The 25169-nt window shown below is 44.0% G+C and overlaps 1 protein-coding gene across 5 annotated transcripts; it reads left to right on the top strand.

Moving 5' to 3' along the window:
- Positions 1-111: 111 nt before the first annotated feature.
- LOC141765510 (BTB/POZ domain-containing protein 10-like) lies at positions 112-24268 on the top strand. 5 transcript variants are annotated; one of them, XM_074631540.1, is made up of 9 exons: positions 112-332; positions 10177-10264; positions 10313-10526; positions 10693-11014; positions 12597-12699; positions 18493-18613; positions 20473-20670; positions 21990-22100; positions 22514-24268. In XM_074631540.1, the coding sequence occupies exons 1-9, from the start codon at positions 127-129 to the stop codon at positions 22996-22998; spliced, it is 1848 nt and encodes a 615-aa protein (XP_074487641.1). In that variant the 5' UTR covers positions 112-126; the 3' UTR covers positions 22999-24268. The 5 variants fall into 5 exon arrangements, with proteins under 5 accessions (XP_074487641.1, XP_074487640.1, XP_074487639.1 ...); XM_074631539.1 differs by having other exon boundaries at positions 10177-10276; XM_074631538.1 differs by having other exon boundaries at positions 10177-10526.
- Positions 24269-25169: the final 901 nt, after the last annotated feature.

The following is a 25169-nucleotide window of genomic DNA, read 5'->3' as shown; positions in this document are numbered from 1 at the left end:
TTATTGATACATTCAGATATGAAGGCTACTGTTCTCCACATTCATGCTGAAATAGATAGTTATGCGTGTGTGCGCGTGTGTGCACAGCTCTCTTTAATATTGGTGCACGCGGGTGTGGGGGGTGGGATGTGCTGTTATCTCGCGAGATGTCTCACGCCAGCTCCGCGTTCCCAAAAACCAAAACAGAAGAGTCCACCAGCCCAGCAGCAGCAGCAGCAGTTAGTGTTAGTTGATGTAAACTGTGTCTCTGCTCTCGTCTTTGTGTCTCACACCAGTGGAGCTGGTCGCTCAGCAACCGGACAGAACATCGACCCGGAATGTAACACGAGGAGGTAAAGACACGTTGTTTTAAACTCTTTGTTTAGAGAGACAGCTAACGGCGGCTAACGGTCAGTGCTAGCCACCCGGTTAGCCGAGCGGTCAACAGTAGATGAACCAGGCTAACCAAACAGTGTAAACTCCTCTAACCCGCGCTAAACACTCTGTGCAGCACCATGTCCACTGACTTCTGGCTCTTTACATCGTTGGTGAGTTTACTAGGTCAGACTCTCTGGATATACCAACAGAGAGTTGATGTTGGAGACAGAATACATGTGTCAGTTATTCCTTCAGCGCTAACTGTTAGTTAACTGTTCAACTACCGTTAGCACTACTGAGATTGTGTCCGGTTAAAAGGTAACCTTAATATCTCTACACTGTAAACTACCTCCAGCCACACTGACCACACATTGTCTAGACCAGGGGTCAGCAACCTTTACTATCAAAAGAGCCATTTTAGACAAAATAAAGAAAACAAAATCTGTCTGGAGCCGCAAAACATTTTATCATTGTGATGAAGGTAACACAGTTTATAGTCTAAGTATATAGTATGTAAGTCAAATCAGTGAGGGCCAGAGACAATGTACTACGAAGTATTAGGGCCACATTGAGGGAAAAAACATCTGAGATTTACATAATAAAGTCAGAATATTATAGGAAAAAAGTCGTAATGTTACGAGAAAAAAATAGTAATATTACTCATAATATTCCAACTTTTTTTCTCATAAACGTGACTTTTATTCTCTAAATATTACAACTTTATTCTCGAAATCTCAGATTTTTTTTTTTTCTCAATGTGGCCCTAATACTCCGCCGTACCGTCGTACCATAGACCTACAACAATGAGAAATGAAAATGTAAACAAGAAACAGTTATTCATTTCCATTTTTATAGATCCACAGGGAGCCACTGGAGAGGAGCTAAAGAGACACATGTGGCTCCGGAGACGCAGGTTGCTGACCCCTGCTCTAGCATGAGGAGGCGTAGAGAAATTACTTAACCTTTACATTTATCAATCTAGGTTTAATTTTTGAACCTGTAGGAACACACACAAGTGCAGCCTACTTGTATCTGCATACAAATTCATATCATAAAGCATTACAGTCTTTTCCATAAATCAGACGTTTGGCAGTTTTGTGAGGTCAGCAGTGTTCCCGCTGTGACTGCATCATCTGCATATACAGTATTCCTGTGGAGATGAAACACCACAGCCCTGGTTGTCAAGTGGGTACATTGAGTAGTCGGGAGGATGGTGTCGTAGTACAGACAGATGTTCTGATGGTTAATCCCACACTGTGCATTATCTGAATTACTCATAAGATAAACTATGGTAAAGCCGGCGGTGACCTATTGATGGCTCCATCTGGATCATGAAATGTAAAAGAGTTGACCTTTGCAAAACAGACGGAGTATGCTGTCGATGGTGAGAGAGGTGATAAACAACAAGTGAGGTTATGTGTCTGTCTTGATTTTTTTTTTTTACTGCACTCGAAATAAGTAGAGTAGGAAGAATGTAGCCCTGTTTATCAGGGAATGATAGCATCAGCTCTGTGTCCCTTATGTGCAAGCCTGGACCAGTTTACTGTAGTGGAAAGGAGAAGGCTACCTGGAGGTCATGACGGTGAAATACAGTTCCAAATTAACCAAATACAAGTTATATATGCACGACAATTACAGAGAAGAAGCAGACACTGGCAATGAAAAGCTTAAATCTCAGGCTCCCTCCAACAATATGCTGTGTATATATATATATATATATATATATATATATATATATACACACACACACACACACACACCGATCAGCAATAACATTATGACCACTGACAGGTGAAGTGAATAACATTGAGTATCTGGTTACCATGGTACCTGGCAGTGGGGGGGATATATTAGACAGCAAGAGAACATTTTGAACTTTGTGTTGGAAGCAGAAAAAATGGGCCAGTGTAAGGATGTGAGTGACTTTGACAAGGGCCGAATAGTGCTGGCTAGACGACTGGGTCAGAGCATCTCCAGAGCTGCAGCTCTTGTGGGATGTTCCCGGTCTGCAGTGGTCCAAGGAAGGAAAACCGGTGAACCGGCGACAGGGTCAGACCCAAGGCTCATTGATGCATGTGGGGAGCGAAGGCTGGCCCGTGTTGTCCGATCCAATAGAAGAGCTACTGGAGCTCAAATTGCTGAAAAAGTTAATACTGGTTCCGATAGAAAGGTGTCAGATCACACAGTGCATCGCAGTTTGTTGCGTATGGGGCTGCGTAGCCACAGACCGGTCAGGGTGCCCATGCTGTCATAAATATACCATATATATATATATATATATATAGGGAGAGAGAAAATCACACAAAAGTTAAAATCTAGCGATCAGATATACATTTATATGTATATCTGATCGCTAGATTTTTTATTTTGTGTGATTTTCTTTCTTTTTATATATATATATATATATATATATTCAACAACATGCAAAAAGACATATTTAGTAACTATGATGTGACATTTATCACACATTGATAATAATGATCTTTCTGTCTGCACCGCAGATGGCTAACATTAGTATTGGTAGCCTCTTGGATGAAACTAGTTGTACAGATCTACCGCTATGTAATATAATCTTATAAAACTAGATTTCATTTATTTTTGTTATTTTTTTATATATAAACTGGAAAAACAAAGTTCGGAAACTTGTGTTTGGTGGATTATTTCTCTGTTGTTACAATGCTAATTGTCATTGTATTTTACATCGTTGGAAAGCCTGTTTATTTACCTTCAAAATGATGTCCAACTTGTAAGGATCATGCATTTGTGGGATGAGCAGCACAGCTGATTATGTGGGTAGCGCCCAAGAAAAATTTGCCAAAATGCTCTTCCAATAGAAGAGCTACTGGAGCTCAAACTGCTGAAAAAAGTTAATGCTGGTTCCGATAGAAAGGTGTCAGAACACACAGTGAGGAGCAGTTTGTTGCGTATGGGGCTGTGTAGCGGCATACCGGTCCGGGTGCCCATGCTGTCCTAATGTTATGGCTGATCGGTGTGTGTGTATATATATATATATATATATATATATTTATTTATTTTTTTGTTTTTTGTTTTTTAAATTTTTTTTTGTTTTTCTTCGTGGAAGACAGGTATACAGTATTTGCAAAATTAATTAAAGGTCCCATATTTTAAAAAGTGACATTTTCATGTCTTTCATATTATAAAACAGGTACACACATTGTGAGGTCACAAATATACAATATTTAGACCATCTAAATGTTTCCCAGTTTATATCCTGTTGCAGTGTATGTGAATAACATCAGCTGACAAGAAGTAAACATGGACCCAAGCTGTTGCCTAGCAACGCAATTCTGTTGCCATTCCATTGAAATACACTAAAACGGAGTGTTTCAGACAGAGGGTAAATACAGGGTATATTCAGGGAGACAGTATGAGAAAAATCAAGTTTTTTTTTTTAATTACAGCATGTAAACATGTTCTAGTAGAAACCCAAAATACAAGTATAAACCTGAAAATGAGCACGATATGGGACCTTTAAGTGAATGTAAAGAAGAGAGACAGACAGACAGACAGACAGACAGAGAGAGGTGTAGAGGTACTCCATGGATGGACCAGCTCCATCCTGGTGATGTGCTGATGGTCACTTTTCACCACCCTCTGTAGAGCCTTGCAGTTGAGATTGGAGCCACTGCCTTACCAGGCGGTGATGCAGCTGTCAGGATACTCTCCATGGTGCACCGGTAGAAGTTGCAGAGTATCCTGGAGTCCATGTTGAACCTCCTCAGCCTAGCAGAGGAACATGAGGTGCTGTCTAGCTGTCTTGGTGATGGTGTCTGTGTGGTGACTGAGTCCAGGTCAGGTGAATGGTCTAATAAATATAACGGGTTAGGCTGAGTAATACTTAATACCTGGATCTTCTTGACATTTCCTTTCCCAAAACATGTTTTTTTTCCTCACTTTGTTGAGAATACAAACAGCTGAAATAGGAATTTGAGGGGGTGTTCAAGTGGGCTAGATAATTTAGATTCTGACTTAATGCACCATTTCCATATCATTGTTTTTCTTCAAATGTAATTGTGGCTCTTGGTGATAAACGGCGCTAAAGACATCCTGCTGCTGTTGATGATGATATAAGGAGACCTGTTCTGTAGTTATTAACGACCAACGTCCATTACGATGCATTTACTGTACCAGAGTGGGAGTTTTACAAGGAGCACGTGAAGGCAGCATCGCTCTGATCCAGTCGAGCACGCGGCCATTCACAGTTTACGGTCCCTCCGGTGACTCGGGATGAATCGCCGGTGCTCGTCTCCTCTCGCCGTTTAAGACACATTTAAAGCTTCGGGGTCGAAGCGGTGGATTGTTTTTTGTTTTTACCGGTTTGTGAGATCCGGGTCGAGTGTGTGTGAAACGATGCTGATGAAGTGTGAAAGTAATGATCGAGGATGCTGAAGCTGCCGGAAAGCCCGCTTTGTTCGGAGGAGCGCGAGGCTTTTGTGCCGCTGTCATCCCGCAGCTCATCCCCTGCTGCTTTGTCTTCACATTGCCCAAAGACACAGAGACCGACCGGTAGGTGCATGTCCGCTCTCACACAGCACCGTCACCGTGTTACATGTTCACAGCTAGCAGCTCTCGGTGTGATCTACTGTAATTCTAATAGTGACCTAGAAAGAGAATCACTGCCTGTATTATCCTGGATGGGACTCGTCTGACTCTGGTAGGCTGCTCATTAGAGAGCAGGCTAAATAGTGATCTTATGATATCTATATTCCATGATAAGAGAAATTCCCACAATAGTCCCTAAATGTATAAAAAGTAAGGATGCTCTTGTTGTTATGTGGGGGTACTTCCCTGTTACTATCCAATATTCGGCATCCTTTTAATGGATTTCCAGCCAGACTGCTGCACTGAGCAGCTCCTCTGCCCTTGGCCGTCAGTGTGTCGGTGTCAGCAGCCCCTAAATAATAGATGGGACCCTCACCCCTTGGGGCTCTCACCTCATGCTTTTAATAGACTGCCTTGCATCTGCATCTTGACTTATTGTGTAGTAGATGTGTTTGGTGAACTTGACTTGTGTTTAACACCTCGAACGTGCACCCAGAGCTTTTTGTAAGCACCGTATAGGCCATTGACCCAGTCAGCAAAAAGAAAAAGGAAATTGTGTTATCAAGGGAGGGGGGGTGGGGGGGTCGATGCCCAGTAACAGGAAATTGGACAAGTGAAATATTAGCCCCCTCTCTTAGTTCTCTCTGGCTGTGTGAAATCTTGGCCGCTGTAGATTTGCATTGCCATGTGAAAGATGAGAGGAGCTGCCTGCCCTGAGTGAAATATTGCCTCCTCAGTTCCTTTGTTCCCTCCAGCCTGCTGCTCTGGCCGCTGGCTGCCTGCCTTTTTGGCTGGAAGACCCGCTTTTGTTTTTTATTATCCCATTTCTGCCCAAGCATTAAAATCCCATTGGAGGTGAAACATGCATTTATGCTATAAAGTCAGGCACGAGTATAAATGCACCCATATTACAACCAGTCATATCTCGGATAGATCACTTAATTGTGGCAGTTTGAAAAGGCAGTATTCTCTTCAGTATAATGTAATATAACCATGAATAATAGGCCTGGTGACTGTTCTGTTCCTTTCTGTGAAAAACCTTGAATGCTGTTTTTTTTCACCTTATCAGTGATGGGTATAATGTGTTCTATAGGCTGAGGGAAGATGTCCTCTGTGTGTCAGATAGCTCACCTGAACACACACTGTGTGTGTGTGTGTGTGTGTGTGTGTGTGTGTGTGTGTGTGTGTGTGTGTGTGTGTGTGCGCGCGCACACACTTGCGTCTTTGTGTGCTTATTTCTTCCTTTCCACAGCTGCTATGGTGACCCCTTGTCTTCAAGGACATTGCCATTCTGCCGCTATGCTGTGAAGCTGACATGTTATAAACACAGCAGGGTTTACCTGGTTAACTCCTTGATTTCTAAAATGTTACCCTTTTTGAGTAGAGTTAAAAATTAAAAAGTTAACCAGCACCATATGCATTGATTTTCTTTAACATTTATATTTTTGACAACATTAAATCCTCTGTAAATGCGTTTTTACATCCTTTGTGTCCATATAGGGTTTGTTTTAATGTGTTGGTATGAACATGGTAACGAATTTGCTCTTTGCAAATAGTAGGGCGCAGAGGCAAAGTGCGGCGCAGGTATACGTCATCAAAAAGTGGTTACAGCACATACAGCGATCTCATTGGTTAAAGCTGCAGTGGGTAGAAATGGAGCAAATATGATTTAAAAAAAGTTATTTTTATAAAACGGTCACCATATCATGACAGTAGTGCATGAGACAGGTAATCTGAAAAAAATCATGTGCCTCTGTGTCCTCCAGTGCTCCTAACAGCATCTGCAAGATTTCACAGACCTGAGGAAAGCAAGCAGTAAGAGCTGATCTGGAGCCTGTCATCCAGCTGCCCGTCTATGAGAGCCGGCTGTCAATCACTCACGAACTCCAACCAAACGGTCAAACTAGGCAGCGCTGATCAAATATGAATCAATATTCTGTTACGTTAATGCCTATTTCTCTCCTCAGATGTTCTCAGAATCATCTTGTAGTGCACGGTTTAGCTGTAAAATGAGAAAGTTTGTGACCCGGCAGCCATGTTGAGATCAGTTGAGGAAATACCAAGCACCGCCCAACAGCCGGAGCACAGCCAATTGGAGCGCTAGATGTTCTAAAGCCTGAAAACAGAGCCATGAGGAGGTGCAGAAGTCTAGTTTTCTCTCAGAACACTTGAATTACAATATGCGGAAAGGTTATTATGGAATTTTTGCCCAATGATGCCAAAAAATGGTTTTAAGGTCAGCGGCAACCAAGATCAAAGTTTCGAGCAGTGTGCCACGCCAAGGGTAGCGCTTCCACCTAGTTGGGTATCACCGTCTCCCCATAGGGAAACAATGGCACAGCCAGCACAGAGTGGTTTTTACTGCTGATCATGTGCGATTCAGTTAGCCTCTCGATCAGCCAGCTGGTCCAGCACGTTAACATGTCAGCCAGTATCCAGGGAGGTTTCTCTCATAACCAGCCTATTCACAGGGGCATGGTGCATGGGAACAAAAGACTAAAGCAATAATGAACAGCTCACCCTCGGGTTTACGAGAACGGATATGCTATTGATTTATTTGGTGTAAATTAAATATAAAACCTCCATGCTAGATCTGCCTCAATGAGCGAGGTCGGGGGGGGGGAGTAGAAGTCTGCTCTTTTTACGTCACTAACCCCATTTTTGTAAACTAATAAAAAAAAGAAGCCTCTCTCTTTCTGTCTCTCCGCCCCTTTTGCTCCCATGTTCTATCTCTCTGACTCCATAGCCTACAGTAGATGGTCATCATCATATTTCATAGCAGCTCCTCTCCTCTCTCAGGAGAGCCAGGCTCTCTTCATTACTGAGACCTGGATGTGTTTCTGGCTTACAAGCTCAACTCTATTGATCAGATAGGCCAGCTACGCTGTCGCTGTGGAAGTGAAATGGATCCATTCATCAACCTAAACTACAGGACTGTAATTTATCATAATGCAACCATAACCCTAACCCTAACCCTGCCTTACACATATTGCTTAAACAAGTAATATGTGTAAGGCAGTCCTGTCATGTGATACATGATGCGACTACTTGTTTTTGTCACCTCATTTACTTGATATTTCAGACCAATAGCCAGTCCAATATTATTGGCCAGCATTAAACCAATGCTTCCAGTATTAGTAGTTCAAATGCTAGCTCACACGAGCACTTCTAATGCCCTCATTTCCCCTTCATCCCTTCTCCCAGGTTCACATCTTTATATTTTCACTATTTAGTTTGCATATTTCAAATTGTCCATTTGCAGCTGCATTATATGCCTCTAAAATCATTGGTCTCCCTACTACCAACCTCCCAGCCCTCATTGACACCGCCATCACATGACCCCAGCCACCCCCTGAACTGCTTCGCTCTGCTCCCGGCCGTCGGTCCGCAGATACAGATCTCTGATCTGTAAAAAAGCCCGCTACAGGATGAGCTGCGTGCCTCTCTGCCATCACTGCCCTCAACAAACCGTAGCAGCAACACTTGTGACTGTTTTGGTGATTGATGTTCATTAATTGTTCTTCTGTATGAACAGGCTGTGGAAACTAATATCCTCTATCTATCTATCTATCTATCTATCTATCTATCTGGTTGTCAAACTCATCAGCATTACATAGCCTGTACTTAAGTGCTTTTGAGCCTGTGCATTATTAAAATACATTACAAAATGGAAAAAAGACTATTTAAGGCAAGATTTTATTATGTTTATGAAAATTAAAACCTGAAAACAAAAATGTCAAGAGTCATACCATCACATAACATCAGTGTTTGAGTGGTTGCAGGTATGTGCCTTGCTCCTGTGCATTAAACCTGCGGTAGTCAGTATATTTTTGGCATCATTGGGCATAAATTCCATAATAACCTTTCAGCATATTGTAATTCAAGTGTTGTGAGAGAAAACTAGACTTCTGCTCCTCCTCATGGCTCTGTTTTCAGGCTTTAGAAAATCTAGCCCGTGACAGGAGACTTTGACCAATCACAGGTCATTTCATTGAGAGAGAGAGCGTTCCTATTGGCTGTGCTCCGGTCATGTGACCGGAACTTGGCGTTCCATCACCAGATTTCACGGCGGCGGCGGCGTCACAAACTTTCTCATTTTACAGCTAAACCGTACACTACAAGATGATTCTGAAAACATTTGAGGAGAGGAATAAGCATTACAGTAACATAATATTGATTCATATTTGATCAGCGCTGCCTAGTTTGACCGTTTGGTCGGAGTTTGCTAGTGATTGACAGCCGGCTCTCATAGACAGCAGATGGACAGCAGACCTCAGATCAGCTCTTACTGCTTGTTTTCCTCCGGTCTGTGAAATCTTGCAGATGCCGTTAGGAACGAACCTCTCCAGGAAGCATCACTTGCTCCAAGGCAAGGTGGAGTGGTTGTTACCTGTCAGTCAGAAAATCTCTGAAGAAAACCAGTCGGTGGAGCAAGTAAACAGTCGAGGCCATTTCAGTTTGTTGTCCTGTACCTAAGTGAGTTCCGCTTACTCAAGATTGTTTCACATGGATACACACACTCTAATGGATGCTGGGGCGCTGGTGTGTGCACGTAGCTGCAGACTGAGGTTGGTGGGTTGGTGTCGGCCCCTGTTTCTGCAGCACTCTGCTCCTGTTAAGGGTTCACTCGAGTTGACTGCAGACTTTTTTACAGGCTCTCCTCTCGTTCCACAGCTCAGCACTCTAAAAGCAAACCCCTTTACCCTGAGCAGTTTCTGCACAATTCTGCGTGGATGACTGTAAACTACATTTCATCGTGCAGTCTTTTATTGTGTAATGGCAATAATAGGTCATTGAATCGTTGAATGAGATGCAAATCATGCATCAGTGCTTTGGTTTCTGTATGATTAGGAGTGTCATCCCTCTCGGACTCGACATTGTGACCATATCACACTTTCATGGCAGTTTGGAATTCAGACTTCTCCCCCGTGCCCACCATAGCATCAGCATTCGCAGCAGTAAGCTTCATTTTCAACATTCAACTGCAGGAAGAAAATAGAGTTGAAACAAAAGATATTTGGAGATTGTAATGTAGTCAGTATTTTGGAACTGTGTCAAAATGGTCATAAATGAATGACACTGGTAGTCATGTACCTCTGGGCCATCTTGCTTCAACAAATCTCTTTGGTGTAGTCCAGTTTGAACTAAGTATTTGCCACAATATTCAGCAAAAAGTTGTGCAGTCTGACTTTAAGTTCAGAAGCTGTTCATGTTCATAACTTTGATTTCCTCTGTGGGCTCTCATTTTTCCATCAGTGACCGGCAGTGTGGTTTGTCAGTATTGGACTGCGACCACCAACAGCAGCAGCAGCAGGTCACCACCATGAGTCTGTACGGAGCCGGGGCCAGTGGCGGGGCCAGTGGCGGGGCCAGTGGCGGGGCCAGTGGCGAGGCCAGTGGCGGGGCCAGTGGCGGGGCCAGTGGCGGGGCCAGTGGCGGGGCCAGTTGCGGTGCCTCCGGCGGGGCGAGAGAAAGAGGAGGAGCAGAACATTACCGGGACCAACAGCGGCGTTCCAGCGACCGCTCACGTGACTCCTCCCATGAGAGAGGAGAGAGCCAGCTGACGCCCTGCATCAGGAATGTCACTTCTCCCACTCGCCAGCACGGTAAGGAGGAAAGAAAGAAGAAAGTATTATTGGTCCTGATTACACAGCCCAAAAGGGCTTTCAGGGCCAGCCATTGTTTTGTCCCAATCTCTTACCAACAGGTATGTATGCGTTTGTCTGAAAGCTTGCTTCACTGGTGTTCATGTGTCGTCCCCCTCTCCCACAGACCGCGAACGTGGCGACGGAGGCTCGTCCTCCAGATCCTCCAGTCCACGTCCTCCCAGGGTTTCTATTCCCTATTCCCACATCGGAGGGGCCCTGATCGGGGGACACATACCTCTGCCCCTGGGTACTCCTGGAGCAGACCACCTCTCAAAGACACTGGGCCCCGGGGCGTGTGACATGATCTACGTGTATGACCTCTGCAGTAAAGAGGGGCATCGCAGTGGACTGAGGCTGGGAGAAAGAGTCACGCTCATTGTGGATAATACAAGATTTGTGGTGGATCCTGCCATTTTCACAGCTCAACCAAACACCATGCTGGGCAGGTATGACTGTCAGATAGATTCAATGTAGGTAAAGATGTTATACAATAACTTAAAGGTGAAAAGATCATGGGATGCATAAAACTACTTGCAGCCTAAAATGATAAACGGTCTCCAATGAGTCTAAACACACAACAAGTTTCCTTTTGCTCCGTTCACCTTTCACTCCTGTCAATCCCAGAAACTAAAAGCTTTAACTGTAGTGGTGCTGAAAGAACAGCGCCCTCCTCCTCTTTCATTCCTTATTCTCCTTTCATGTCCCAAAGCATTCCAGTTGACTAGTTACATTTGAGCTGGTCGCTCCCACTGTAAAATGCAGTTCCAGGGCTGCCACTTCTCTCAACAATGGTCAAGTCGAGAGCTCCTGTGAAGGGTTTTGTCACACCAAGGTGTCTCAACATACAATAAAACAACAGAAGGTGTTTGCATGTGGTATATACATGTGTCAGTGTTAGTTATTAACAATTTGCTGACGCTTAAAAATTCACACAGCACCTTTCTATGATGGCTAAACCATAAATCAGTTCTGATTTTTATCCATTTAGATTAGTAGGAAATAGGGATGTGAGGAGAACCGATACTTCGGTGCCAAGTCGATGCCAAAATTCTAAAAACGTGACGGTACTCGTTTTCTACAGTACCGAAGGTACCGTACGATGCCTGCAGGGTCTGAAATGAACACCCGCAGAGCGCCAAATGCGGCTACTTCTGTCCTCCGCTCACACACACACACACACACAACAGCGCCATGCAGCAGAGAGATGCAGAGATCCTTTATGTGAGGGAAGAGGATTCACTCGTGAGGGAAAAAACTGAACTGAACAAACTAAATTTCTATCTTTTGTTGCTTATTGCTTAATCTCTGAGGAGTGGTGTTATTTTTTTTATTGAACTCTGGACTCTTTATTTCCGGTGAATGTTATTGGGAATTGCATTTGATTATCTTACACTTAACTCCCCAGATCCACTTTGTTTGAACCAATCCAACAGCATCCAATCAAGTTTCAGGAGAAAAACCATGAAGAACTAACGTTACATTACTGAGCACCAGTTGGATCCAGTTACTCTGCTGTTAAAATGACGTTACATTTGATGAAGAGCTCATATGACCTGTTTAGGACTCGAGACCTGAGTTGGGACTTGAGTCACAGACTTGAGACTTAACTTGTGACTTGCAAAACAATGACTTGGTCCCACCTCTGGTAGCCTTTACCCAGTGAAATGTCACCATGTCAGTGAATTTAAACTACTGCTTGCAATGTGAGGATATACAGTATATAGACACATGTACACATTATATGGGATTTATTTATTTATTTTTATTTTTTACCGTGGTATCGAATTTGGTGTAGAGAATCGTGGAAATTCACTGGTATTGGTATCGACTACTAGATTTCTGGTATCGTGGCATCCCTAGTACGAAGTATTGAAGCCACAACTTCAATGTCTCCAACATCTTTAATGTGCCGTTCAGCATCTAGGTGGTCACTGGTCTGCTCTGCCGTCCTTTGAATTTGTTCTGGTACTCAACTTGTTCTATTGCCTGTGATCACAAGTTTATTTCTCATTTGTTGTTTGCTTTCAGGATGTTCGGTTCTGGACGGGACAACAACTTTACACGACCCAATGAAAAAGGGGAGTTCGAGGTGGCCGATGGTATCAGCTCCACTGTCTTCAGAGCCATTCTGGTGAGAACGCTGAGTTTAGTTCTTCATCTGTGGCCGACAGCTCGATACACTGTCACTGTTTGTCATTTTCTCTCTTCTCCCTCTCTCTCTTTTGTTCCTAGTGAGTACAGAACCCTCCTGAAACATAGACTGCATCTCTCAGTGTTCTTCCACCCATCTCCCTCCATTCTTCCATTTGTATGACATACAAGATACATCTCTGTAGCCACGTTTACATGGAGCCTAATGTTCCGATTATACTCAGTTTAAAAGCCCAAACAGAATAAAATGCTCCTTATAAACACCTCAATCAGCATGTGTTCTTTCTGTGCATGCCCTCCGTCTTGATGTTTAGGCGCTGTGACTGAGTTTCTCTCTTTTTTTTGCTGAGCTTTTGCGAATGCCAAATTGATTGGCGACAAGGCGGTAGGTAGTCTGGACAGCTACTCTGTACAAAACAATTGCAACATGCATAATACAAGGAATGGGAGCACTGACGATGACTTCATCTGGAGCCTCAGCAACCCCGGCGCTGTGAAATAAAAATTAAATATAAAAACTAGGGATGCACCGATACCAGTATCGGGTATTGGGTCTCGTACTCGTACTCGCAAAACGGCTCCGATACCACTTTACGGCAGTGTGGCGTTAACCTCTCGTCACCATCTTTCGGGTCCTATCGCACATGCGCACGCTCCACCTCCCCAGTGGTGCGCCCGACCCCGCGGGGCCAGGATCCCACCTCAGCCGGCGCGCGCCGGCCCTCACTTTCATTGCGCCAAAGGGTTTTGCTTGCACCCTCTGACTCGCGCGCGCGTTAGACTCCTTGGTCCGTGTTTCAAGACGGGTCGGGTGGGTTGCAGACATCGCTGCAGACCCCTGGCGCCTTTTACGTGGGCCGAGCCCCGCCCTGGGGGCACAACGTGGTTGGGGCGCACTAAGGACAGTCCGCCCCGGTGACACTTTGGCCACGGCCACGGGAAGCGCCTTCGCCACGAACCTTTCCGAGCCGACCTAAAGCTAGTTGCGGCGCACCGCCTCGTATGCGGGACTCCCCAGTCTGCCGTGTGTCGCTCACACCCTCCAGCTGGCTGTCGGTGCATCCCTAATAAAATCATAGGCTAATTCAAAGCAGTGTAGGCTATTTTAATATCTTATACTCACCCACGGCATAGGCCTACATAACAGTACCCGCAGCAAAGTAACGCACGATAATGCACACAGTCTGAGGGACTGTAAGCACGCTACTCCGACATGTCGCGCTGGCAACATCCGGCTCAAGAAGGTGACACAGATAAGTGAATATATGGTAGGAATATATGATAGGAGAATATGCCTATATAGGCCTACAGATATCTATTCTCGTCAGAGGGACTGATTTATCTGTGTAGTTATAATATTATATTATATATAAAGGCTGTATTAAATAGTTGAAATAGTCACACACATGCACAGAGAGCAACGCACAACGCTCAGTCCATCTCTGTAATTGTTTCAGTCCAAAAGTCAACGTTTATCGAAAAAGATAGATGTAATCATTTCCAGAATTCACAACATGTTTTAATCTAACGAAATATTCTGCTTCAGTCCATATTTGTTGGCGTTTAGCCTTTCAAAAACAACGTTTTCACGGCCGTCAAAAATTGTTTTGCTCTTCGGCTTGCCGCACACAAAGGGAGGCATGTATCTGTATTAATGGGGCAGTATAGCAGCTATCTAACCGCACCATAAATTACAATTATATGAGCACAATGGCCTCGTTCACAAACGGTGTGTACGCACAAATGTGTGCTTAAACCGTGCATACGAATGTTTTACACACAAATCCAGGCCAGGTGTAGTTGCGTACGCACAAATGATGACGGCCCGACCGGCTGTCTTAATGCAAACACGCACCTTTTAACTAAATGCATCTCATATTAGAACCACATTCATCAAAAAAGGCTTTAAAAGACAACAATATTTAAAACCGTGTATATATATATATATATATATATATATATATATATATAGAGAGAGAGAGAGGCCTATTTATTCATATCATATATTCACGTATCTGAATCAGCTTCTTGACCCGTATGTTTCACGTCAGAGTTGTGCGCTTACAGACTGTAAGTTGTGTTACTTTGCTACCAGTACTTTTATGGATGCTGTGGGTGATTATAAGATATGAAAGTAAGCGTGTTTACCGCTTTGAATTATGTCCTTATATTTATTTTTTTCTATTTTCTCCCAAGCCTGCTTCACATCATCGGGGTTGCAGCTGAAAGAATAAGACTAAAATTGTTACACGCCATAATTTCCCCCAAGGGGGATGAATAGATATCTTCTATTCTATAAGAATACATCTAAACAACACATTCATTTAACGAAATACACAAATGCAACTCTAGTCAGATCTATGGTGCTCTAGATGGATCAGTGATAATATCAGTCTGTTAATTTACACATTGAGTGGTCGGAAGACTAGAAAAGGGCTATATAAATGCAAGTCCATTTACCATTCACACAGTCTGTGATTTTTGCCAGCTGTCCTTCCTGCGTTTGGCAGCTTCAACTGTGTTACTTTTAGTCTGGATTACGTGTTTTCCTTCTTCGTATACATCTAATATTATAGTTTGCTCTTTGTTTGTAAAATGTGCCGCTCTGCTGACAGCAGACCATGTTTGTGATTGGTCACATGCTGCAAACACCGCCCCTTTTAATGTGAACATGCTCAGAGCCAGATTGAGAAACCCTGGGGTTGATTTACCTAGTTGATAACCACCGTTATGTGCACGTCACACAGCTGTTCTCATTAAAAAGCTCAGCGCCATGTAAAGACCGGGCCGTTTCAGATCCCACTCCATGCAAACAGTTGACCCGAAATCTTAATCGGAATGATTTCAATTCAGTTCAGCGATGTAAAGAAAGATATAAAAGTGCTTTTCCTCGTGTGTTTAATCACCAACAGTACCTTTGGATTGTCTGCATCCTGTATAATGGCAGCAAAGTATCCCACAAGAAAAATGGAGTCACTCATGTCTCATAAGTTGTTGCAGCAACTTTTGGTTTGATACCATGTGCTACACAGATTTGGTAGTAAATTTAACCATTTCACCACTCGACAATCAATAAAAAAATTATCAATAATCCCTCCAAAATACCACATTAGGACACCGAGACCTTGAGGGACACCATAGAAAAAGCCATGCTGTGATTTGGTACCAAAAACTTTTGACATTTGGAGATTTCTGCAAGAATTGCATTTTTTTTTTGTCAGAGCTTTTGATTTATTGATTGATGTCGGGATGTGATGAAAATTTCGACAAATATAACACAATCTGTTTTTGAAGATTACCAACCTTCGCTTTAACAGCTAGATGAACCCAGTAGTGTTGCATATTCTATGTCTGAAAAGGGCTTATTGTATCAAATACAGGCCAAAATGCCCCAGCATTAATCTTAAAACATAACTGAGTCAACATACAAACACCTTAAGTATTTCAGAAAACAATCTCACAGCAAAGTCCTTTTAGTAGCTGCTCTGGAGCTTTCACTCATATCATGTTTGTTTTGAGCTCAGAACAAATGGAAACGGACCTTGTGGTGAGATAGATTTCTCAACTGTTGTCACTGAGGTCAAGAATAAACTTTGAACCTCAAATAAGGTTTATTTGTTTAAAACAGAACATATTACATTTTAGTATTTTACAGTATTGTGTTACAGAGTACAGGGTTGCGTTCGAATAGTCCTTTTTGCTGAGGAAGGTTCCTAATGGAGTGAAATGACCCAGATGTATCTCAGTAGCAGCCGTGATAAGAGCTGTTCAAATTCTCTAAATGCTGAGGAAAGGAGCTTCAATGCTTCCTTTATTATCTCCTTTAGCAGAGGATACACTGGAGCATCCTTTACCATAGAAAAAGAGAGAATAACATCCCACATTCCTTGCGGCCGCAGCATTTAAAGCGACACACCGTTCGGCCGTTCATAATAACAAACTATATGCTTATCTTGCATATTATTTTCATACGCTCATATACTAATTGGGATTCATGTTTAATATGAGTGAACAGAGACAACCATTAAGTTTCACTTTATTTTTAATTAATTATTTATTGTGAACATGTAACAAATACCTCAGTAAAACACAAAACAAGAATAACAAATAAAATGAACAGTAAACAATCAATTAATAAATAATCAACATAAATAAATATTACATGTCCGGAAAGAAGTTGGAAGAAGTATATGATCCTACCCCTTCTTCATAACTCCAACTATTAACTCAATATTTATCATATATTCCTGTTTATTTCAATTCCAACCTTAGTAATGAAGTGATATTTTTCACCGGTTGTCCACGTTAGGTCAGATGATTCTTTATTATCTGTTGATAGAGTGTTCCAGCAGCAGGAGGACCTGTAGTATCTCTTTAACACACCGCGGCTGAAGCAGCCTGTCATTGAAAGACCTATTTAAGAACGCACGGGGGGAGCAGCGCCATTTGTAGTCCATCTTCAGAACATTGCAGTTTCACCACGGCAGACTGACGTCACTAACATCCGCCGCCGTCGCATCATAATAACACCGCGGTTGTCTTTTCCTGAGTCCTTCTGAATTCTCCTTCACATCTTTCCTTGACCTCATTGAAGTCAAGGAGAAGTGGTTAGGAAAAGACGTTAGGACGCAATTTGTTGACTTTTCGAACGCAACCCAGGTGCTTCTATTTTTATGCTACTGTATTTCTATTCCAATCCCTCTGTCATCACAGCATGACTTACTTAGAGATGGACTATTCAGTCAAATCCTGTAAAGCTGAAATACCTCTGATTGAAAGCACCCAGTGCACAGAGACTTGAAATTGTTGTGTTGTTCATAAGAAAACAACAAAGAGTCCAGAGCACGGGGTCATGAGTGGAGCGAGTTCACGCTGCCATCTTACTTCGCCCTCATCTCTAGCCATCCCAACATCTCCTGTATGCTCAGGTTGCTTCTGGAGCCACTCTAGACTAAGTTACTGACTAAATATGATCTGGTCATCATTTGGAAAATATTCCTGAAAGCATTCCTGGTGAGCTGTTGTTGATATGCGGCATCCGCTCTCCCATTTGCCTCGGCTCTCTGTGAGTGCATTACTAAAGGGGTTAATAATGACTTGATTATGGTTATTGCATAATGGATTATGGAGACAAAGAGGGTGAGCGAGGTACAGAACAGGAAGTGAGTGGTTGCCCAGTCTCTGCTCCTTTGTTTCCATTCAGCCTTCAGTGTGGGAGTAGAAACTCTCCTGGGAATCAGCCACCGGGACTCTCTCATGTGACACCGGCTGCACACAGACAGAGAGAGGCGGGAGGGAGGGAGGGAGGGATGGATGGATGGATGGATGGATGGATAGATAGACAGATAAACTTTACTGTCTGACACAAAGCAACAGAAGGAAAGGGGGAGGAGGGACGGAAAGTGACGTTGTTGGCTTTTGCTTTCATCACCTCATTGCTCTCCACCCCTCCCCTCCTCCTCCTTAGTCTCTCTCTCTCTCTCTCTCTCTCTCTCTCTTGCCTGTGACGTCGCTGGTTTTTACTTTCACCACAGCTCGCTCTCCATCCCTCCCCCCTCCTCTTCCTCATCCATCTCTCTCTCTCTCTATCTCTCTCACTCTCTCTATCTCTCTCTCACTCTCTCTCTCTGCCGCCCCGTCGAGCGAAGCAGCATCAATAATGGCGTCTTGTTTTTTCTCCCATGCTTGTGCGTGCGTGTGAATGCCCGCCATTCTGCCCATTTATTCATGTGTGTGTGTGTGCGTGCGCGTGTGCTGCTGCTGAAAATGGCAGGATTACTACAAGTCGGGGATAATCCGCTGCCCCGACGGCGTTTCCATTCCCGAGCTGAGGGAGGCATGTGACTACCTCTGTATCTCCTTCAACTACAGCACCATCAAGTGCAGAGACCTCAGTGAGTACACACACACACAGCTGCACACGCAGCTTGTTTAGCTGTTGATTCAGAGCTCTGAAAGTAACTCTGTTCGAGCTGCAGACTGATGGAGTTGCTGGTTTTGGTGAGTGTTGAAGCACAGGTCCTTTCCATTTGTTATTGTTGTATTACTGCATTAGAGACTAACACAACAGACTTTGCCTTGTTTTATTGTTGTTACTACGATGTGGCCATCTCTGTATATTTGACGTGTACAGTCAGCTACTAACTTATTTTCATTTAAATAAGTTAGTAGCAATATGATGTCCACGATACAGGAGACAATATGGTTGATAGACATATTCTATATCCGGCATTTTACTGCAGCTGTCATTGTAAATGTAACAGTCAGAGCACAGACCTTTCCATTAGCATCATAAATGCACAGTAGATACCTGATGAATATACTGAGACAGGCTGATGTAGCTGTTCGTTTGCATCAATGTTGTTTCTCTGTAATTCATATTTGACGTACCCGTGACAACATACTGTTACATGTCAGTGTGTGTGTGTGTGTGTGTGTGTGTGTGTGCGTGCGTGCGTGCGTGCGCGTGTGTTGTAACTGTGTGTGTTGGTGCCTCTTGTTTGTGTCTCTGAGTGAGTGGGAGGAGCAGCTTCAGCTCACCGACTGCTGGCTCTAAGTAGGTCATGATTAGCTGAGAGATGTAATGCTTGTTATGCAGCCAGGCACAGAACCAACCAAGGCAGAACAGGTCTCATTCTGGTACCAACAAGATGGGCTTTTTTTTCAGGGTAAACTCATGTTAATACGAAGGAGAAATAAATACAGGATGCAGAATCACTGATGTATTTTTTTGATGTAACCACTTTTAGGTTTGCTACTCCAAACAGTTATTAGTTATATTGTTTTTGTCATTATTATTATTATTATTATTATTATTATTAATAAATAAACCAAACTTTGCACATAGGTCCAGTCCTATGCTAAACGTCCTCAACTGGCTTTTGGGCCCAATAGTTCTGATGGTGGCGCTACAGCAAACGCCTAAAGTTTAAAACTTTGTAAATTCATGCAACTTCCACCAAAATGTAGCTCAAATGAGCAGAAATGTTCAGATGCTATTTGACTATTTTTCTCAAAAACTGTAAAACTTATTAAACTATTTCCTCTCCACATGTTTTGCTCAATTGACACCAAACTAGCTCCGCTGCATCTGCAGATTGTCCTCCACAAAATATCCAGCCAGATTTTTTGAATTATCAAAAATTGAAAACATTTTAGTGTAAACAGCGCTGTACACAGCTACTGCAAATTCTCACTAAATAAAGCTCCAATGTTCAAGCAAAATAAATGACAAATTGTCGAGGTCATGGTAGATGTAGGGTGGTCAATGTCAGAATTTTATCACAAAAACTGTATTTTTGACAATATTTTGATTCTATCCTCATGTGAACCATTGCAGTCAATGGAAATCAAGCATTTTTAAACATCAGTTTGTCACTTATGGAGCAATCAATCTTTATTAAAATAAATTACTGACATCTCTGTGTTGTCTAGATGAAGTACGCAAAGTCTTAGAACTTTGTCTCGAAAACTGAATTTTTGACCCTAGTTTGAAATCTGCCTTCATATGCAACCCTGGCGATAGCCTCAGTCATAGTGTGATGTCATACTGTGATGTCATAGTGTGAAGTGGTAGCTTCCCCCGGGCATTACGCTCACCAAGATAGTGACTTGTCCTTGGTGTTTGAGGTTGTGAGTTTGAGACCCGGTTGAGGCAGAACAAACAAGCTTATGCATGTTTATATCATATCCTGTCCTCCCTCTCTCCGTTGTCTTGTCTCATCACGGATGTCCTCGTGGTTTCCTCCCCCAGGCGCCCTGATGCACGAGCTGTCTAACGACGGGGCCCGGCGTCAGTTTGAGTGTTACCTGGAGGAGATGGTGCTGCCGCTGATGGTGGCCAGCGCTCAGAGCGGAGAGAGGGAGTGTCACGTGGTGGTGCTGACCGACGACGACGTGGTGGACTGGGATGAAGAGTACCCTCCGCAGATGGGAGAGGAGTACTCACAGAGTAAGATACCGCCGCCATCACTGATACTCAATCTGTTTACATTCCCTAATTCGTCAAGCCCTTGGTTACTGTTGCTAGGCCTGTCAATCCTTCACACCCGACATGTCAATATGGCGGTTTCAGCGATATCAGTGAGAGATATTCCAAAGGAAATAATAGCAGGTTTATAGAATAATCGTTCTGAAATATCAGAGAGAAGAAGACAGAAGGGAATACAACATACATGTGAGAGCTACATTCACAGCACAGGCTAATTTGTCAGTAGAGTATTGTGAATGAAGAGAAATCAAATGAGAAGCTCACTGGCGATCCCCACGTCTTCATAACTCACATGAAGGACAAACATGTACAGGAACAACAATGTTCCTGCACTGCAGAGGAAGGCAATATATTGTTTAAGCTAAGTTCGTGATAAGTTATGTCTCCCTGTAGCTTTCATTATCTAATATAATACAAAATGATTCCGCTTTACCATTTGTTTAAAGGTGCTTAATTCAATATGATATATCATCATCAACTATTGTCTATGTACAGATATAGAGGAGTGATGTCTACCTGAGCAGAGAATGAAGTCTCTCTCTCTGTGTGTGTTGGAATCAGAGCTTCTCTGTGCTTTTAGTGCATGTGAGCATGCCCCACTGGCTAACTCACGGCCGCCACTCTGCACTGCTCTCATATGGCGGTAACAGCTGATAGCGCCATCCGAACCGACGGCGCCGTTGCGGAAGCAGCACTCTTGGTCCACTGTTTTTTGTTGATCTCGGATGGATTCAGCTGTGAGGTCTGACATCGCTCCTTGCTTGACAGGCCTCCTGCGCCTGGATACGGTGTCTAACGTAATGATTGGACAGTGGCTGCTCTAGGGAGGGGCTTAGTGAAGGGGTTAATTAACCCAGCTGCTCAGCGACCTGTTTTGGTAGCGAGAAATAGATCCAGGTAAGAAAATATTGGGGAATCCCGGACATTATTTTGAAGCCGTTCTTCTGTTCACTGTAAAAGGTGTTTCGATGAGGGGAGCCTCTTCTTCCTCTGTGCCATAGAGTTCCACTGTTGTCCCCAAATGATTAAAACACAATCAGTGAGCCTCACTGTTACTAAAACACACCGTTTCCTCCCGTTTGACTAACTACAGCGGGCCGCTGTTTTAGGAAATGACTATAAACCTTTTTATTTGATGTGTTCAGTGGGAACCAGTGGGCTCAGAGCCACAGACAGGGCGTAGGGAAGTCACAAGTCGTTGACAGACAGTGGAAGTATTTTTGTTTGCTGAAGGTTTTGTGATGGATTCACGTATTCAATGTCCTCTTTTTCCTCAACAGTCATCTATAGCACCAAACTGTACCGCTTCTTCAAGTACATCGAGAACAGGGACGTGGCCAAGTCGGTGCTGAAGGACAGAGGACTGAAAAAGATCCGACTGGGAATAGAAGGTACGGAGTCTGTAGTGATTTCTTCTTTTATGTCGTGAGTTATGTGAGTGTTACCTGGAGGAGACGCTGCTGCATGGAGCTCACAGCCTGGTTCTGAAATGTGATGAAGAGTTTTACAATATTTCACAAATTCACACTTTGATTAGTGTCTTTAGCTGTCCTCCTGAGTAGCCCGACAGTTGGATTCAGTCAACTTTGGACAGAGCCAGGCTAGCTGTGTCCCCCTGTTTCCAGTCTTTATGCTAAGCTAAGCTAACAGGCTGCTGGCTTCTGCTTCATATTTCCTCACACGATGCGTCTCATCTGACTCAACAAGAAAGTGTATTTCCCAGAATGCCAAACTATTCCTTTCACTTGAACAAAAAGGCTGTCATTATTCTGATCAACGTCTGTTCCTTTTGTTTTTTCTCCAGGCTACCCGACCTACAAAGAGAAGGTGAAGCGGCGTCCCGGAGGTCGTCCAGAGGTCATCTACAACTACGTCCAGCGTCCCTTCATCCGCATGTCCTGGGAGAAGGAGGAAGGGAAGAGCCGCCACGTGGACTTCCAGTGCGTCAAGTCCAAGTCCACCACCAACCTGGCGGCGGCGGCCGCGGACATCCCCCAGGACCAGCTGGTGGACATGCACCCTCCGGGGCCGCAGGTGGACGAGCTGGACACTCTGCCGCAGCCGCCGCAGCTGCCGGGCGCCGGCAACCCCCATCAGCCAGCCCTCGGACAGGGGACGGAGAATAACGCGGGCCCCCAGCTCGCCCCAGGCTACGAGGGCCCGAACCAGCAGGCTCTCCAGGACACTCCGCACGGCCTGTCGCACGGCAACCAGCAGCACGGCAGCGGCTACTCTCAGGCCACCTACCACTACGAGCCGGACCCGGACACACCGTCACCCTCCGCATGAGGGCCGGCTCCCTCCCTCCCTCCCTCCACGGCTGTGTTCACACTAACAGCAACAAGAGCATCGCACTGAGACAAACTCAACTACAACTCAAAACATAAACAACGTTGACGTAATCGCAACGAGAGCATCGATCGTCCCTCCACAGAATGTAGGAAATCAGAAACGGTAACACACAGAAGCACAGACACCCGGTCGGCCTGCAGCAGCCAACAAGCACACAGTTCAACCTTTCTCTTGTTGCTGTCAGTGTGGAGGCAGACTGGGTTCCCCCCCCCACTGGTCCTCCTCCTCCACCTCCTCTTCCTCCACCTCCTCTTCCTCCCCCCGAGTGGCAAAACACCACTTTGCCTTCTGTTGCACCTCTGCTGCAGCCTTCCTCAGTCAGCACAGTGTCCAAATGAGCACATCAGCAGGCCTCCTCCTCGCCTCCTCCGTTCACTCTCTGTTTGTTCTCTATTTATCTGACCAAAGGAGACTTTAAGTTACATCCTGTGTCCATGTGAAAAGACATTACTGTATTTCATCACAGTTGAAGCATGTGTGTGAGCATGTGTGTGAGCGTGTGTGTGAGCGTGAGCGTGTGTGTGAGCGTGTGTGTGAGCGTGTGTGTGAGCGTGTGTGTGTGTGTGTGTGTGTGTGTGTGTGTGTGTGTGTGTGTGTGTGTGTGTGTGTGTGTGTGTGTGTGTGTGTGTGTGTGTGTGTGTGTGTGTGTGTGTGTCGTGCTGCTGGGAAAGTGGATTCCAGTGCCTCTTTACAGTCCGTCTTTATTTGGAGGCTAGTTGGATTTGAAGGCCTTGATGAAAGAGATTTTGTTTTACACAACATATAAAGAAACTGCTCCACTCCCTTTTATTCTGTAAAACCAGTTGATTTGGTTCCCAGTTTTTTGTGTTGACTGTCGGTGTGTCCTGGCTGAGCTGCTCAGCACAGGTTCATCACCACCTCCGCCGTGAGCACACAGGATGTTGAACACAATGGTTTTCTAATAAATGTGCATTCACAACTCTTCCTGGATGAGCCGCCGCCTTATTTCAGTCTGTAACAGGAGTCGTGTCGTCTCCTCTGGTGTCAGCTGGTGACCGACTGAGATCGGGCTCCATAAAGCTTCATATTTTGGATAGAATGATGAATTGTCCTGTAGTGTGTCCAGACTTCACTGAGATCAGAAGTAGGCTGGTGGAGAGGAACATTCTCACAACTCACTGTAATGCTCAGCAAGCAGGAACCATGTAACATTTTAATAAGCATTTAATAACAGCATATATATATATATGTAATAAAAGTTCATCATGTAATAATCAGCACATAATGTAATAAAGCCATGAGCACAAAACGTAATAACAGTTTTGTGCATAATGTAGTGTTATTACGTTATGAGAACATGTTTAGTATATAATGTTGAATAATGTAATAAATTCAGCACATAGTGTAATCATTTTAAAAAGAGTTCTCTCCTTGTCTGCTTAAAGGGACTGTTTTTAACTTTCAGAATGTGCCACCTGTTGCTCGCGCTTGTGCTCGCTCTACATAGACATGAAGGAGCATCGCTCACAACAGTGAGGCGACACACGTCAGCTAAAAGCACAATATCACTCTATATTTCAGCTGCTTGGCAGTAATGTTAGCTGACCAGACCAAGGTCTCTCCATGAATCAATGCTGATCCTAGTGTTGGCTTTTCCTGCCTCAACCTCCCGACCGCGGCCGGAGGGAACAGGGGAGACACCGGAGTTTTGGTAGGAGACGATAACGTTTCTCTCTGCGGAGCCCCGTCACTTCACAAGACATGGGAAACCTTTGTTGGTCTGGAGGAGCTGCAGCAGTTATTTCTGCACAAACGTCCACTGAACATTCACTAGATATTCTCAGAGCTAAACTAACTCTTCTGCAGTGTGGAGTGTGCACGCATGCACATCTAGAGGTGGAGCGAGAGAGCGAGAATGCACGTGTGAAGGCAAGCAGGCAGCGGAGCAGAGACTTTAGCCACACGCGAGCGCGCATGTGTCCCGACCCGGTACATTTATACGTTTAAAAAGTTACAAACAGTCCCTTTTAAAGGTCCCATATTGTAAAAAGTTTGGTTTTTATGTGTTTTATATTATAAAACAGGTTTAAGTGCTATATAAATACTGTTAAACTATCAAAACGCTTCATATACGGAGAAATACAAAC

The sequence above is a fragment of the Sebastes fasciatus genome, chromosome 4 (assembly GCF_043250625.1).
Source record: "Sebastes fasciatus isolate fSebFas1 chromosome 4, fSebFas1.pri, whole genome shotgun sequence".
NCBI classification, from domain to species: Eukaryota; Metazoa; Chordata; class Actinopteri; order Perciformes; family Sebastidae; genus Sebastes; species Sebastes fasciatus.
Note: the sequence above shows the minus strand (reverse complement) of the source record. Positions and strands in the feature narration are given on the sequence as shown.